Source organism: Paroedura picta, chromosome 10, assembly GCF_049243985.1.
Source record: "Paroedura picta isolate Pp20150507F chromosome 10, Ppicta_v3.0, whole genome shotgun sequence".
NCBI lineage: Eukaryota > Metazoa > Chordata > Lepidosauria > Squamata > Gekkonidae > Paroedura > Paroedura picta.
The window spans coordinates 81,801,202-81,813,468 of NC_135378.1; the positions used below are offsets into that span (position 1 = coordinate 81,801,202).

Sequence of the window (12,267 nt, forward strand, 5' to 3'; positions counted from 1 at the left end):
TTGGCTAGCTCTCGAATTGCCGAACACCACCTACCAGGCAAATATCTGATTGTGACAAGTCAGAAGAAGAACACAAGAGGAAGATCACCATATTGGAACAGGCTAGTGGTCCATCCAGCCCAATACACTGGCCAAAACCCAGGTGCCATGAATGGTAAAATTTATGGCCCTCAGATAGCTGTGCAAATATATTAGGCGATTAGTGCCCCATCGAAGATTAAATTTAAGGAGGCCATAAATCTCCCTGTTCATTCCTTCAATAAAATCCCATTTAGTACAGCACAATCAAGGTTTTCCTGCTCTTCTGCCTCAAACAGAAGGGCCTCTTCATTGCCGTTTTAATTTATGTACTAGGGGCCAAGCCCGTTGCATTCAGGAATACAACGGGTGCTAGATTTAGGGGTGTGTGGATGGCCTCTCCCTCCCCCCCAGGACCTGGAAAGGCTGTGGGCAGCTGTCAGGGAACTCACCAGCAGGAGCAGCTCTCAAAAAGCAGGGATCTGCAGCCTCTGGGAGAAGTGGAGAGAGGAGGGGTAGCCAGGGGTGGGGGGGTGGAAGCCGATTGGCTGGCTGCTGGACAGACAGGCAAGCTGGTTGGAGGAGGAGGAGGCGGCACTCAAGGGCGGGACAGTCACCCTGAGTGGGTGTGAAGCACTGAGTGGCACTTAAGCTATGAGACATGCTCCTCCCCCAAGGCCTTACGAGAAATATATGGAACAGGAGATTTATAGTGTACTTTTCTCCCTTGAACTCAGGGTTGGTTACAGCAGTGACTGAGCCAATAGGTTCCTCAGTGAAGAACGCCATAGGAAATTCGCTGGCGGGGGCTCATGGGAATTGTAGTCCATGGACATCTGGAATGCTGCAGTCTGACTACCCCTGTTCTAATCGCTGCCATGTTGCCCTGGTCTATTAACTAATAATGAACAAATTAAAACCAACCCCAGAAGCACCACTCGTTGGGAAGGCAAAGATCTTTTGAAGGATGTTGCTTTAGGATGCTTTGGGCTGATCCTGCGTAGAGCAGGGGGTTGGACTAGATGGCCAGTATGGCCCCTTCCAACTCTATGATTCTATGTCATGCTCCCTGCTTCTGAAGGGAGTCCAGCTGATCCCTGCTGACTCAAGAGCCTTGAGGTTATACTTTACCCAACGTGATTGCTAGAGAAGCAAGTTCACGCAGCTTGGGGGGGGGAAGGCTTTCGTCCAACGAGCCCCACCTTGGAAAATGGTCCCTTACCTTGATACAGCTGCTGCGGCCACCTGGATCCCCACTCCAGTTACATTGAGACTAGACTACCGCATCGCACTGTGCGTTGGGCTCCCCTTCCACTCGATCCGGAATATTATCAGGAGCTAGACGGAACACAGTTTACTCCTATTGTATAGGGATGCCACTGGTTGCCTGTAAGTTACCAGGTTCAATTTAAGGCATCAGCAACCCCATACAGGGCTCTTGATGGGCCCGGATCCTCACGGCCACAGGACTGCCCCTCCCACCATGACTGTCATGACAGATTTATTTATTTATTGGATTTGTTGCCTCCCAGGCAAGACTGCTTGCGGCCGGCTACAGAATAAAAGATAAAACCCCACAATAAAACCCCATCTTAAAACAATTAGGTTGCAGTAACAAAATATTCCCCAGTGGGAAAAAGCTACTAACCCCCTCCACAGACCTCAACCGTGCAGTCTCATGGAGTATGGATGTTAAAGGGGGTGGCCAGATTGTTCTGGCTGTCTGCTCACCTGAAGAACTGGTTTTTTGTACCCTGCTTTTTACTGCCTGAAGGAGTCTCAAAGTGACTGATGATCACTAACCCTTCCTCTTCCCACAACAGACTGAGGCAGGTAGATGAGGCTGAGAGATCTCTGACAGGACAGTGACTAGCCCAAGGTCACCTGGTAGGTCTCGTGTGTCTCACAGGAGCTCATAATTGCCCTCCCTTCCTCTACCTACAACAAACACCATGTGAGTTATGTGAGGCTGAGAGAACTGTGGCCCAAGGTCATCCAGCAGGTCTCATGTGCCTCACAGCAGCCCACAATCACCCTCCCTTCCTCCACCTACAACACACACCCTGTGAGTTATGTGAGCCTGAGAGAGCTCTGAGAGAACTGTGACTGTCACCCAGCAGGCCTCGTGTGGCGAGTGGGAAATCAAATCCAGTTCTCCAGACTACAGGCTACCACTCTTCACTATGGCACAATTGCTAAGCATGGCCTTCTGCAAGGGCCAACCTGCATAAGGGCAAAATTGAGAACTGCCCCATACACACGGCTTCTCCGCCAAGCCCCTGTGGAACAGTCTGCATTAGGAGGCCTGGAAAGGCCCCGTCCCCACAAACTACGCAAAACTGAATCATCCGCCAGGGTTTTCCTACATGGGCAACAGAGCTCAACGATTCCCAAAATGGTTTGGAGAAATTATTAAGGATGGTGCTGTTCATTACAGTGATTTGCTTGTTGTAACCAGATCCCACTATGTAATTTGTGTGTCATTTGATATGTCATATGAGCACTTGTGGTTTGCCTGTGTTTAGATTTCTGATTGGTTCTGCCACACTAATCCTCTTGTACTGTTAATGGTTCTGTCCTGTCAATTACATTGACTCACTTGGTGTTATCTGTCTGTTAGGTGGATTGAGAACGGGTTGACAGATCGCACCCAAAGGGTGCTTGTAAATGGTTCGTCATCTTCTTGGAGAGGACTGACGGGTGAGGTGCCTCAGGGATCTGTCCTGGGCCCTGCGGTATTCAACATATCCACAAATGATTTCGGTGAAGGACTAGAGGGATTGCTTATTAAAATTTCCGATGACACTAAACTGGGATGGTGAATACACCAGCAAATACACCAGAAGACGGAATCAGAATGCAAGATGATCTTGACAGGCTAGAAAATGAATTTAAATAATGAAAAATGTAAGCTTCTGCATTTAGGTAGGAAAAATCACATGCATCATTATGGGATGGCTGAGACTTGTCTTGGCAGCAGTATGAGTGAAAAGGATCGGTGCATCTTAGTAGACCAGACACTGAACATGCGTCAGCAGTAGGACACGGTGGCTAAAAAGGCAAATGGAATTTTGGGCTGTATTAATAGACGTATAGTGTCCAGATCATGTGAGGTGATGTTACCACTTTGGTCCGCTCTGGTTCGGCCTCACTTGGAGTCCCGTGTTCAGTTTTGGGCACCACAATTGAAGAGGGATGTAGAGAAATGAGCGTGTCCAGAGGAGGGCAACAAAGATGGTTGAGGGGTTTGGAGACCAAGATGTAGGAGGAAAGGTTGGGGGAGCTTGGTCTGTTTAGCCTGGAGAGGAGGCGACTGAGAGGGGATCTGATAACCATCTTTAAGTATTTAAAAGGTTGCCATGTAAGAGATGGAGTAGAGTTGTTGTCTCTTGCCCTAGAGGGATGGACCAGAACCAGTGGGATGAAATTAATGCAAAAGAAATTCCATCTAAACATCCGGAAGAAGTTCCTGACAAAGCGGTTTCTCAGTGGAACAGGCTTCCTCGGGAGGTGGTGGATTCTCCATCTTTGGAAATTTTTAAGCAGAGACTAGATAGTCATCTGAAAAATGTTGATTTTATGAACTTAGGCAGATTATGAGTGAGTGAGCACGAAGATATGTGCCAGTGTTTGTCTCTTATGGCCCTTCCTTGCAGACCCAGGGAATTGCTAATTGTCGCAGTGCGATTGCAGGTGAACATCTTCCAGGGCAGGCTGGATTCCGGTGATTTTTGGTGGAGGGATCACTTGGGAACGAAACTAGGATCAGTGTGGGTGGGCAGGTAGTGGTGAGTTCCTGCATTCTGCAAGGGGTTGGACTAGATGACCCTGCAGCTCCCTTCCAACTCTATGATTCTTGAGTCCAAGCGAGAAAGGCAGACTAAAAATAATGCCCATGAAAATTTACCTTACCAGTGGCTAACGTCTGGTGAATTGCAGCACACCAATAGGCAGGGGAATGTAATATTTAAGTTTGAAGAGTGACAGGACAGAGTGCCGGCCTGCAGAAATTCACAAACATTCTACAAAATAGTTTCAATCTAGTAACATCTTTGAAAACAACAAAGTCCATGACTAACCCTGGAGTCCCCAGTGTGGAGGTTGTGGCTCCATGGCACCTGCTGACTACTCTTTTGACACCTGCCTGTTTTTGGTTGGTTGTGCAGGTTTTAAAAAATGTTTTGTCACTGGTTGCCTCCCTAGCACAAGGTTCTTCGCTGCGTGACTGAAGGTGAGCAGCTGCAGCCATTTTGTGGCTGCCTCCGCCTCCCACAGCCGCCATTTTGTAGTGGGCCCCACCACATGACAGAATTCCAAAGATGGCGAAAGGCTCAAGAAAACCTGCTCAAACCACCACACGACACCACTCATAGCTTGCTCTGGACCAGAAACAAGTTAAAGTGTTAACCAAGGAGGGTGTGGGCAAATGAATCGCTGTAACTTCCAATGGGTACAAAAAAATATAGGACCAAATTAAGTATTTAAAATGTATTTTATAACAATACTAGAGTATTGGTCTTCCCTCTCTGTTAGGGTCGCCAGGTCCCATCTGGCAACTAGCGAGGGGGGGGGGGACGATCAGGAGAAACAGGAAAACCTAGGTCGCACAGGAAATGACATCATCAAGGGTCAAGGCCTGGCAGTAGAGGACCCCCCCCCCGCCTCTGCAGGGAGGGGGTTGGTTCTGGCAACTCTACTCAACATTGAAGTAGAACACTCACTGATTTACTTAGAAGTTCATCCCACTGCAATCCATAGGGTTTACTCCCTCGAAGGAATCTTTACAACGGAAGTCATAATTCTGCCGCCAAAGTAATCAGAGCCCTAATCTGTCAACAAGCTGTATTTAAATAAATTGCATTTAATGAAAAGACAAGTCGGGGCCTTGAGGCATAGTCCCAGCTTGTAAAAAACCATCTTTAAATAATCATTTAGGGTTTTTTATAGATAAGTAATAAGCAGGGTGAAGAGTCACTGCATTCAATTATCCAGGTGTAGTTTTCAGCTCGTTGGGAGCGTAGATAGTTCGACAACAAGATTGGGGGTTGGCTTCTGGAGAGCCAATCGGGATATCGAGACGAGGTGATTTTCCGCTCTGGTTGAGTTAGCGGTTACTTTACCAGCCTTTTCCGCTGTTTCAGGAGCGCATCCCGCAAGGCCAGCTGCAAAACGAGAAAAATATGCCTTAGCACGGAGAATAGGAACCCTGCACGGTGATCTCTAAGAAGATCTGCACTGCACAATGCTGAAAATTTCCTGCACGCCCTCTTCAGCGAGAACAGTGAAAAAAAAACCTGCCTTGCAATCAGAAATAGTGAAGCTGTGTATTCATAACTTTCTTCTAAGACTCAGGTTTCCATTGAGTCTTCCCCAGCTTGGTGCAGTGGTTAACAGCAGCGCCTTCAATCACTGTTAAAAAACAGTGAAAACTAGTAGTACAAGTTTTTAGAAGAAGAGCTGGTTTTTATACCCCTCTTTTCATTACCTGAAAGAGTCTCAAAGCAGCTTACATTTGCCTCACAACAGTCACCCTGTGAGGGACGTGGGGCTGAGAAAGCTGAGAGAACTGCTCTGTGAGAACAGGTCTAACAGGACTGTGACTAGCCCATCTGGCTGCATGTGGAGGGGCAGGGAATCAAGGCAGGGAGGATTACCTCTCTCCTTCAAACTGAAAAGTGCTTATTTCACATGGTGCAGTGATAAGGGACAGTGGCCTCTACTCTGGTGAGCTGAGTTTGATTCCCCATCCCTCCACATGCAGCCAGCTAGGTGGCCTTGGGCCAGGCACAATCAGAGCTCTCTCAGCTCCATCGGCCTCAGAGGGTGTCCGCTGTGGGGAGTAGAGGGGTAGGCGATTAAAATTCTAAGCCCCTTTGAGACTCCTTTGGGTTGTAAAGAGCAGGGTACATCACCCACTCACCCCCCAGCTCTTCTTCAAATTCAAATGGACGGCCCATGCCAGCCTGACCTAATCAAATCTCCAAAGTTAAGCCAGGTCAGCCCCGGTTAATGCCTGGATGGAAAACTGCCAAAGCAGCCCAGGATCGCTGTGCAGAAGGAAGCAATGGCAGATCACCTCTCTTGCCTTTAAAAGCCTGTAGGGCGCCGTGAGTTAGTTTGGTGTTTACTTTATAGACCGTTGTTATTTGCTTTCCCTCTTGAGGCTGCGTTCTCTGTTGAGATTCTGGTTTGGGATTTCGATCACTGCTTGGGTGATATTTGTAGGAGGGTAAGCTGCCCTTCCCCGACCTTGGTAGCCTGATCTTATCAGGACTCATAACCTAAGTTAGTACTCAGATGGGAGGCCGAAATCCTGGGTTGCTAGAGAGGGAGGCAATGGCAAGTCAAAGGAGCATATCCTAACCCAGGGGTAGTCAACCTGTGGTCCTCCAGATGTTCATGGACTACAATTCCCATGAATTGCTGGCAGGGGCTCATGGGAATTGTAGTCCATGAACATCTGGAGGACCACAGGTTGACTACCCCTGTCCAAACCATTAGTGGCTCCTAATATTTCTAAAGAGCCACCATGGGCAGAGCGCTGTTTGGGACAGGTCCGGTGTCTGGCCTTTGCTTCTGCCTGCATGGACCAATCTGGCCGTGGCCAGCTTTGGGGCAGCCACTGGAGCACCCGCCTCCAGAAGCTGGCCACAAAGTGCTCACACAACCTCATGTCCAGACGCCAGCTGGGTGCTGCGGAGGGCACTCCTGCGGCACTGCCTCAACTGCCGACTGACCCGGCTGCCAGCACATGTGGCAGGCCGAACAGCTGTGGGGCCATTGGCCCAGCCACCAATGTCCGTGGCAGCCCAGCTGGCTGCCGGGCTCTTGCCCCGCCACACTGGTACTGGCTATTGGGTGCGGCTCAGCACGGCAACCGGCTCTGAGGCTGTTGGCCCTGCAGCCAACAGGAGCACCAGGTAAGGTGGCGTCAGAGCCATCATGGGCGCCCGCCGCTAGCGCCAGTTACATTCCTGGATGCAAGTCTAGTTTGTTTATATTTATAGACCGGCACTCTTGGCTTGGCCAGCTTTGTAGCAGTTTACAGAAAAACAGACAAAAACCCCTGTACAATCAAAATCGGCAATATCTATCAACATTTCACATCCCCCTAACATCCCTCCGCCCTGCCAATAGCAGTTGCCGTTACCCTGGTAGATTTCCAGAGGTGATGTTTGGCCGAGGGGGGGCTACAGAGGGAGGGATGCTTTAGGCTGACCTACACTGAGCAGGGGGGTGGGACTAGATGGCCTCTAGGGACCCTTCCCACTCTAGGATTCTAGGAGTCTAGTTCAGCAATGGAATGGGCTGCTTAAGGAGGTGGGGAGCTCCCCCTAACTGGCCGTCTTCAATCAGCGGCTGGACAGATCCTTCTCCTGGATGCTTGAGGCTGATTTTACACTGAGCAGGGGGTTGGACTACTCTTCTTCCCATCCTTCTGTGAAGGACTCCTCAATAGTCATTTTATCATGGCGGCTGTTCCCCGCTCCTAAAAATTCCAAAAACACCTACAGGCTTAGAGTGCAGGGTTAGAGTGTCAGATTGGGAAGACCTGAGTTCAAATCCCTGCACTCTAGGAGCCAGTCACATGAACAATCAGCCTAATCTACCTCACAAAGCTATGACGAGGATACATTTCGAGAGGAGTAGGAGGGAAGCATTTGAGCTCCTTGAAGGAAGGTGAGGGGAAAAAATCTGATTAACTTCAAAGCACTGGAATTCCATCCCTTAACTCACGGGTCCCCAAATTTTGGAGACTTTAAGCACCTTTGGGCTTTTTGACAGAGCGTGGCAAGTGCAGCCACAAAATGGCTGCTGCAAGAGGCGGAGCCAGCTGCAAAATGGCTGCCGTCAAGAAAGCAATTTTAAAAAATCTGCCCAGCCAATCAATGCTCCAACCGCCCATCTAAAGCCTGGCTAGGCAAAACTCCCACCTGGCCTGGCCCACTTTCCAAAAACTACTTTTGGGCGCCAGAAAACATGGTGATGCAGCGGTGTCCCCACAAGCAGAACGTTGGGGACCTCTGCCATAACCAATGGCAACCATAGCTGCTGAGTTTTTCAGCATTCCCATTGCTTTTCCTTGCTTCGTAACCATGTGGACTATAAATTCAATTTAGATCATTAAAAGGGGTTGGGTTGGGGGGGGGGACACAGAGACCTAAAAGCAGAGATTCAGAACCATAACACTTTACGAAGGCCAAAGAATTTTCTCTTTGAAAACCCTGACTGCCCTTGCACAAGGCTCGTCCGGCAGACTCCAGGAAACACAACAACGTAATTAAACGGGGAGCAAGCAATTTTTGAGCACAAAGCGGCATGTAATTTGGGGAGTGCGGATGAGGCAGATAAAATATATGAAATTGGGCCTAACCTTCGGGACAGGGCACAAGGCTGAGTCAGCCGGGTGAACTGCCTCTCTGCTGGAAGGCACTGAGCTGACTCACACAGACGGCACGCTGTGAAATGAAAAGCAGCTGGAGCAAAACCGGCATCTCCCTTTCCCATCCGGAGACCTGACTTGGTATCTCTTTGCTGAAGGCCCGTCCTGTGGAGAGGTGTGGAGTTCCATTGGGTCAGGGATGGGGCAAGGCCCGGTCACCTCAAGCAATGTACAGTTCATTGCTTTCTGAACTGAACTAGGCTCATGGAAAACAGCGTAATTTTCTGGGATATCATTTCCTCTTCTTTTAAATTTCTTCAGCGTTACGTGCAGAAGATTTCATTGCACAGAGTGTAAAATCTGTGGGAAAATGCTTTTTAACTGTTGCTCTCCAAAATGTTCTTGTAGTACCTTAAAGGGCCAGCAGGATAAAGCCCTATAAATCAGGGGTAGTCAACCTGTGGTCCTCCAGATGTCCCTGGACTTCAATTCCCATGAGCCCCTGCCAGCGCTTGCTGGCAGGGGCTCATGGGAATTGTAGTCCATGGACATCTGGAGGACCACAGGTTGACTACCCCTGCAATATGGCTTGGGACCTGGGTAACTAGACGGTCTTCTCCCATACGTTCCTGTCCTGAAATTAAAATCCCAGGGAAAGGCCATCCTATTGTCCCATCAATCAAAAAAGCTCAATTGGTTGGAGCATAAGACAGGGTCTTTTTAGTGGTGGCCCCACAATTACGGAATGATCACCCCATGGAGGTGCACCTGGACCCCTCACTTTCAGTCTTGATGGGAGCAGCTGAAGATGGTTTTATTTAGGACTGCATTTGCTTAAATTGACCAGCAGTCCTCAGCAGTGATTACGAATTCCGGTTTTAAGCTTTTGATGTATTTTATCCTAATTGTTTTTTAAAACCTAACCTTGAGCTCCCTAACAAAGAAAAGCACCCAATGAATGGTTTCTATAAACAGAGACAGCGCATTTCTCATTCACAATCAAGTGTCAGACTGAATACATGAAACTGCTTTATATCCTTGGTCCCTCAGGGTCAGTTTTGTCTAACCAGGCTGGCAGCAGCTCTCCACAGTCCCAGGCAGAGTTGTTGCACATCACCGGAACCCTTTAAATGGAGATGCCAGGGATCGAATCTGGGACCTTCTGTCTCCCACGCAGAGACTCCATCACTGAGAGCTTTATTTAGAGAGCCAGAATGGCATAGTGGTTAAGAGTGGTGGCTTCCTACTCCTCTCCGTGCAGCCAGCTGGGTGACCTTGGGCCAGTCACAGTCCTGTTCGAGCTGTTCTCACGGAGCAGTACTGTCAGGGCTCTGTCACCAAAGCATAGCACTGGGCACAAACTAAGCAGTCTGCAATGGGAAGGGCTGGGCCCACCACACTGTGTTAGAAATCCAAAGGGGTCCACAGGTTCAAAAGGGTTAGGGCAGGGGTAGTCAAACTGCGGCCCTCCAGATGTCCATGGACTACAATTCCCATGAGCCCCTGCCAGCAAACGCTGGCAGGGGCTCATGGGAATTGTAGTCCATGGACACCAGGAGGGCCGCAGTTTGACTACCCCTGGGTTAGGGACTCGTATCCTTTCCTGAGGTAGAAACAGCCAGGTGAACCCCTGCCAGGTGAACCCAGGTGAACAGCCAGGTGAACAGACCCACTTGCCTGCTTTTCCCTGAACGACCTCTTGTTTTTGGACCGGACGTTGTGGCTGTATCTCATCATCATGAAGTTCTTGTGCTTCTTCTTCTGTTTATTGGTGGAGCTGGCAAAAGGATTCAGTTTTGTCTTCTTCTTCACGAATTCCTTGCGGCCCGTCTTGCCAGCCTGAAAGCCAAGAGGATGGGGGAGAAAAAGGAAATGGCTGTATAATCCACACGGTGAATAACCCACGGGGGACGCACTTTCAGCAATCGTTTGCAAGTCAGTTTTTAATTATTATAATAATTAATATGTTTTAATTAATAGGCCGCTCCTCCCTGCCAGCAGGCAAATCCAGTGGCAAAGTGGAAGAGGATTGAAAGTGCGTTTAATCAGCATGTGTGAACACTCCAGACAGGGGTGGCCAAACCGTGGAACTCCAGATGTCCATGGACTACAATTCCCATGAGCCCCTGCCACCATGTTGGCAGGAGCTCATGGGAATTGTAGTCCAAGGATATTTGGAGAGTCACAATTTGGCCAACCTGCTCTGGAGAGAGCTTTGTGCTGTTGGCAGAAGAGAAACAGAGCTCTTCTGCCAGAGCTCTCTCTTAACTCCGCCTCCCTCACAGGGTGACTGTTGTGGGAAGAGGAAGGGAAGGCGATTGTAAGCTGCTTTGGGGAAAGGGAGGTTCAAAAACCAGCTCTTCTTCATTACTTTGTGTTTTTCATTTTACAAATGTTGCAAGCTGATTGGGGGCTTCGTAATAGATCACATTGTACCCGTTCAGGATTTAAAAACACAACAGTGCACTTTACCATAGCTGTGGCTAATCGCGTCTCTTTGTCTGACTTGGGCTTCTTGTGCAGATGCTCTATGTCCCTGAGGGAAAGCAGTTCGCCTCTGGAAGAAAAGAACCAGAAGAAACAGCGATGCAACATCAGCTCATAATAAAGACACGTCTATATCTAAATGGAAACCCCTTATTGGCAAGGGTAGTCAAACTGCGGCCCTCCAGATGTCCATAGACTACAATTCCCATGAACCCCTGCTGGCAGGGGCTCATGGGAATTGTAGTCCATGGACATCTGGAGGGCTGCAGTTTGACTACCCCTGCCTTATGGATTTCTTGCACAAAGAAGGGGGGGAAATGAACTACTAATTTCTGGTTTTGATACTGGGGGGGTAATAGATTTAAAGAACAGAAGTACAAGAGGGCTAGGTTATAATCATAAAGTAAGGGATAAGTTTGTCACTTTACTTATATTTGTTGAGGATAAAACTGGAAATTTTTCCTCCACAAAAAGCAACAACCAGAAAGACCCTTCTCCACCATTAATGTTCGTGCAGTATTATTCTGAAATGTGTGAAGTCAATCAAGAGGCAGTGGGTGGCAAATAAACTACACAAAATGCATAAAATGGCAGCATAAAATGTTTAAGAAAGTATGTTTCTGTTGGAAGGAAGGAAGGAAGGAAGGAAGGAAGGAAGGAAGGAAGGAAGGAAGGAAGGAAGGAAGGTCTTAGAGTGTTCTAGGTCCTCTACCTTGTTTCATCTTCGCTGTCTATCTCAATATTTTTCCTCTTTGCAGTTTTGCCCGGCGCAGACTTGAGTTCTTTGCTTAGCTGGGTGAGGCGTATTTTCTGGAATTCTTCTTGGGTGAGAAGCCGGTTGGTACTGACAGCCGCAGCTTTGGCCTTCCTCTCCTCGGCAGGCATGCTTTTGACTTTCTCGGCCTTCAATACACAGAGGCAGACAGGAAATGGGGGTTTTAGGACAGCTCTGCATTTCTACAGGAAAAAGGTAGTTTTCAAGCTGGTGATGGCGAAAACTTTATTCAACAATATAAACTGTTATAAACAGAATGAGTTCCTAGGTACAACAGCCTTGATTTCGTTTTTACTTCACCTGTGGGCCTCCAGATGTTCATGGACTACAAATCTCATGAGCCCCTGCCAGCATTTGTTGGCAGGGGCTCATGGGAATTATAGTCCATGAACATCTGGAGGACCACAGGTTGACTACCCCTGCTCTAGGGAATCTTATAAGTGACCAAAAGATATTGTTAAATTCACTGATGAAGTAAAAACGAAAACGGGGCTGTTGTACCTAGGAACTCATTCTGTTTATAACAGTTTATATTGTTTGAATAAAGTTTTTGTCATTGCCAGCTTGAAATCTAACTTTTTCCTGTCTACGCATCTTCAGCTGA

General features: G+C 48.3%; 1 protein-coding gene across 1 annotated transcript in view; it reads right to left on the reverse strand.

Moving 5' to 3' along the window:
* Positions 1–4,859: 4,859 nt before the first annotated feature.
* The window catches only part of SDAD1 (SDA1 domain containing 1), a 28,353-nt gene continuing 20,945 nt past the window's right edge, over positions 4,860–12,267 (reverse strand). Inside the window, exons 19-22 of the mRNA XM_077301141.1 lie at positions 11,601–11,791; positions 10,874–10,958; positions 10,079–10,240; positions 4,860–5,180 (exon numbers count right to left, since the gene is read on the reverse strand). Of these exons, the coding sequence (XP_077157256.1) occupies positions 5,130–5,180; positions 10,079–10,240; positions 10,874–10,958; positions 11,601–11,791 (489 nt within the window). The 3' untranslated portion in view covers positions 4,860–5,129. The remainder of the gene's footprint in view (positions 5,181–10,078; positions 10,241–10,873; positions 10,959–11,600; positions 11,792–12,267) is intronic.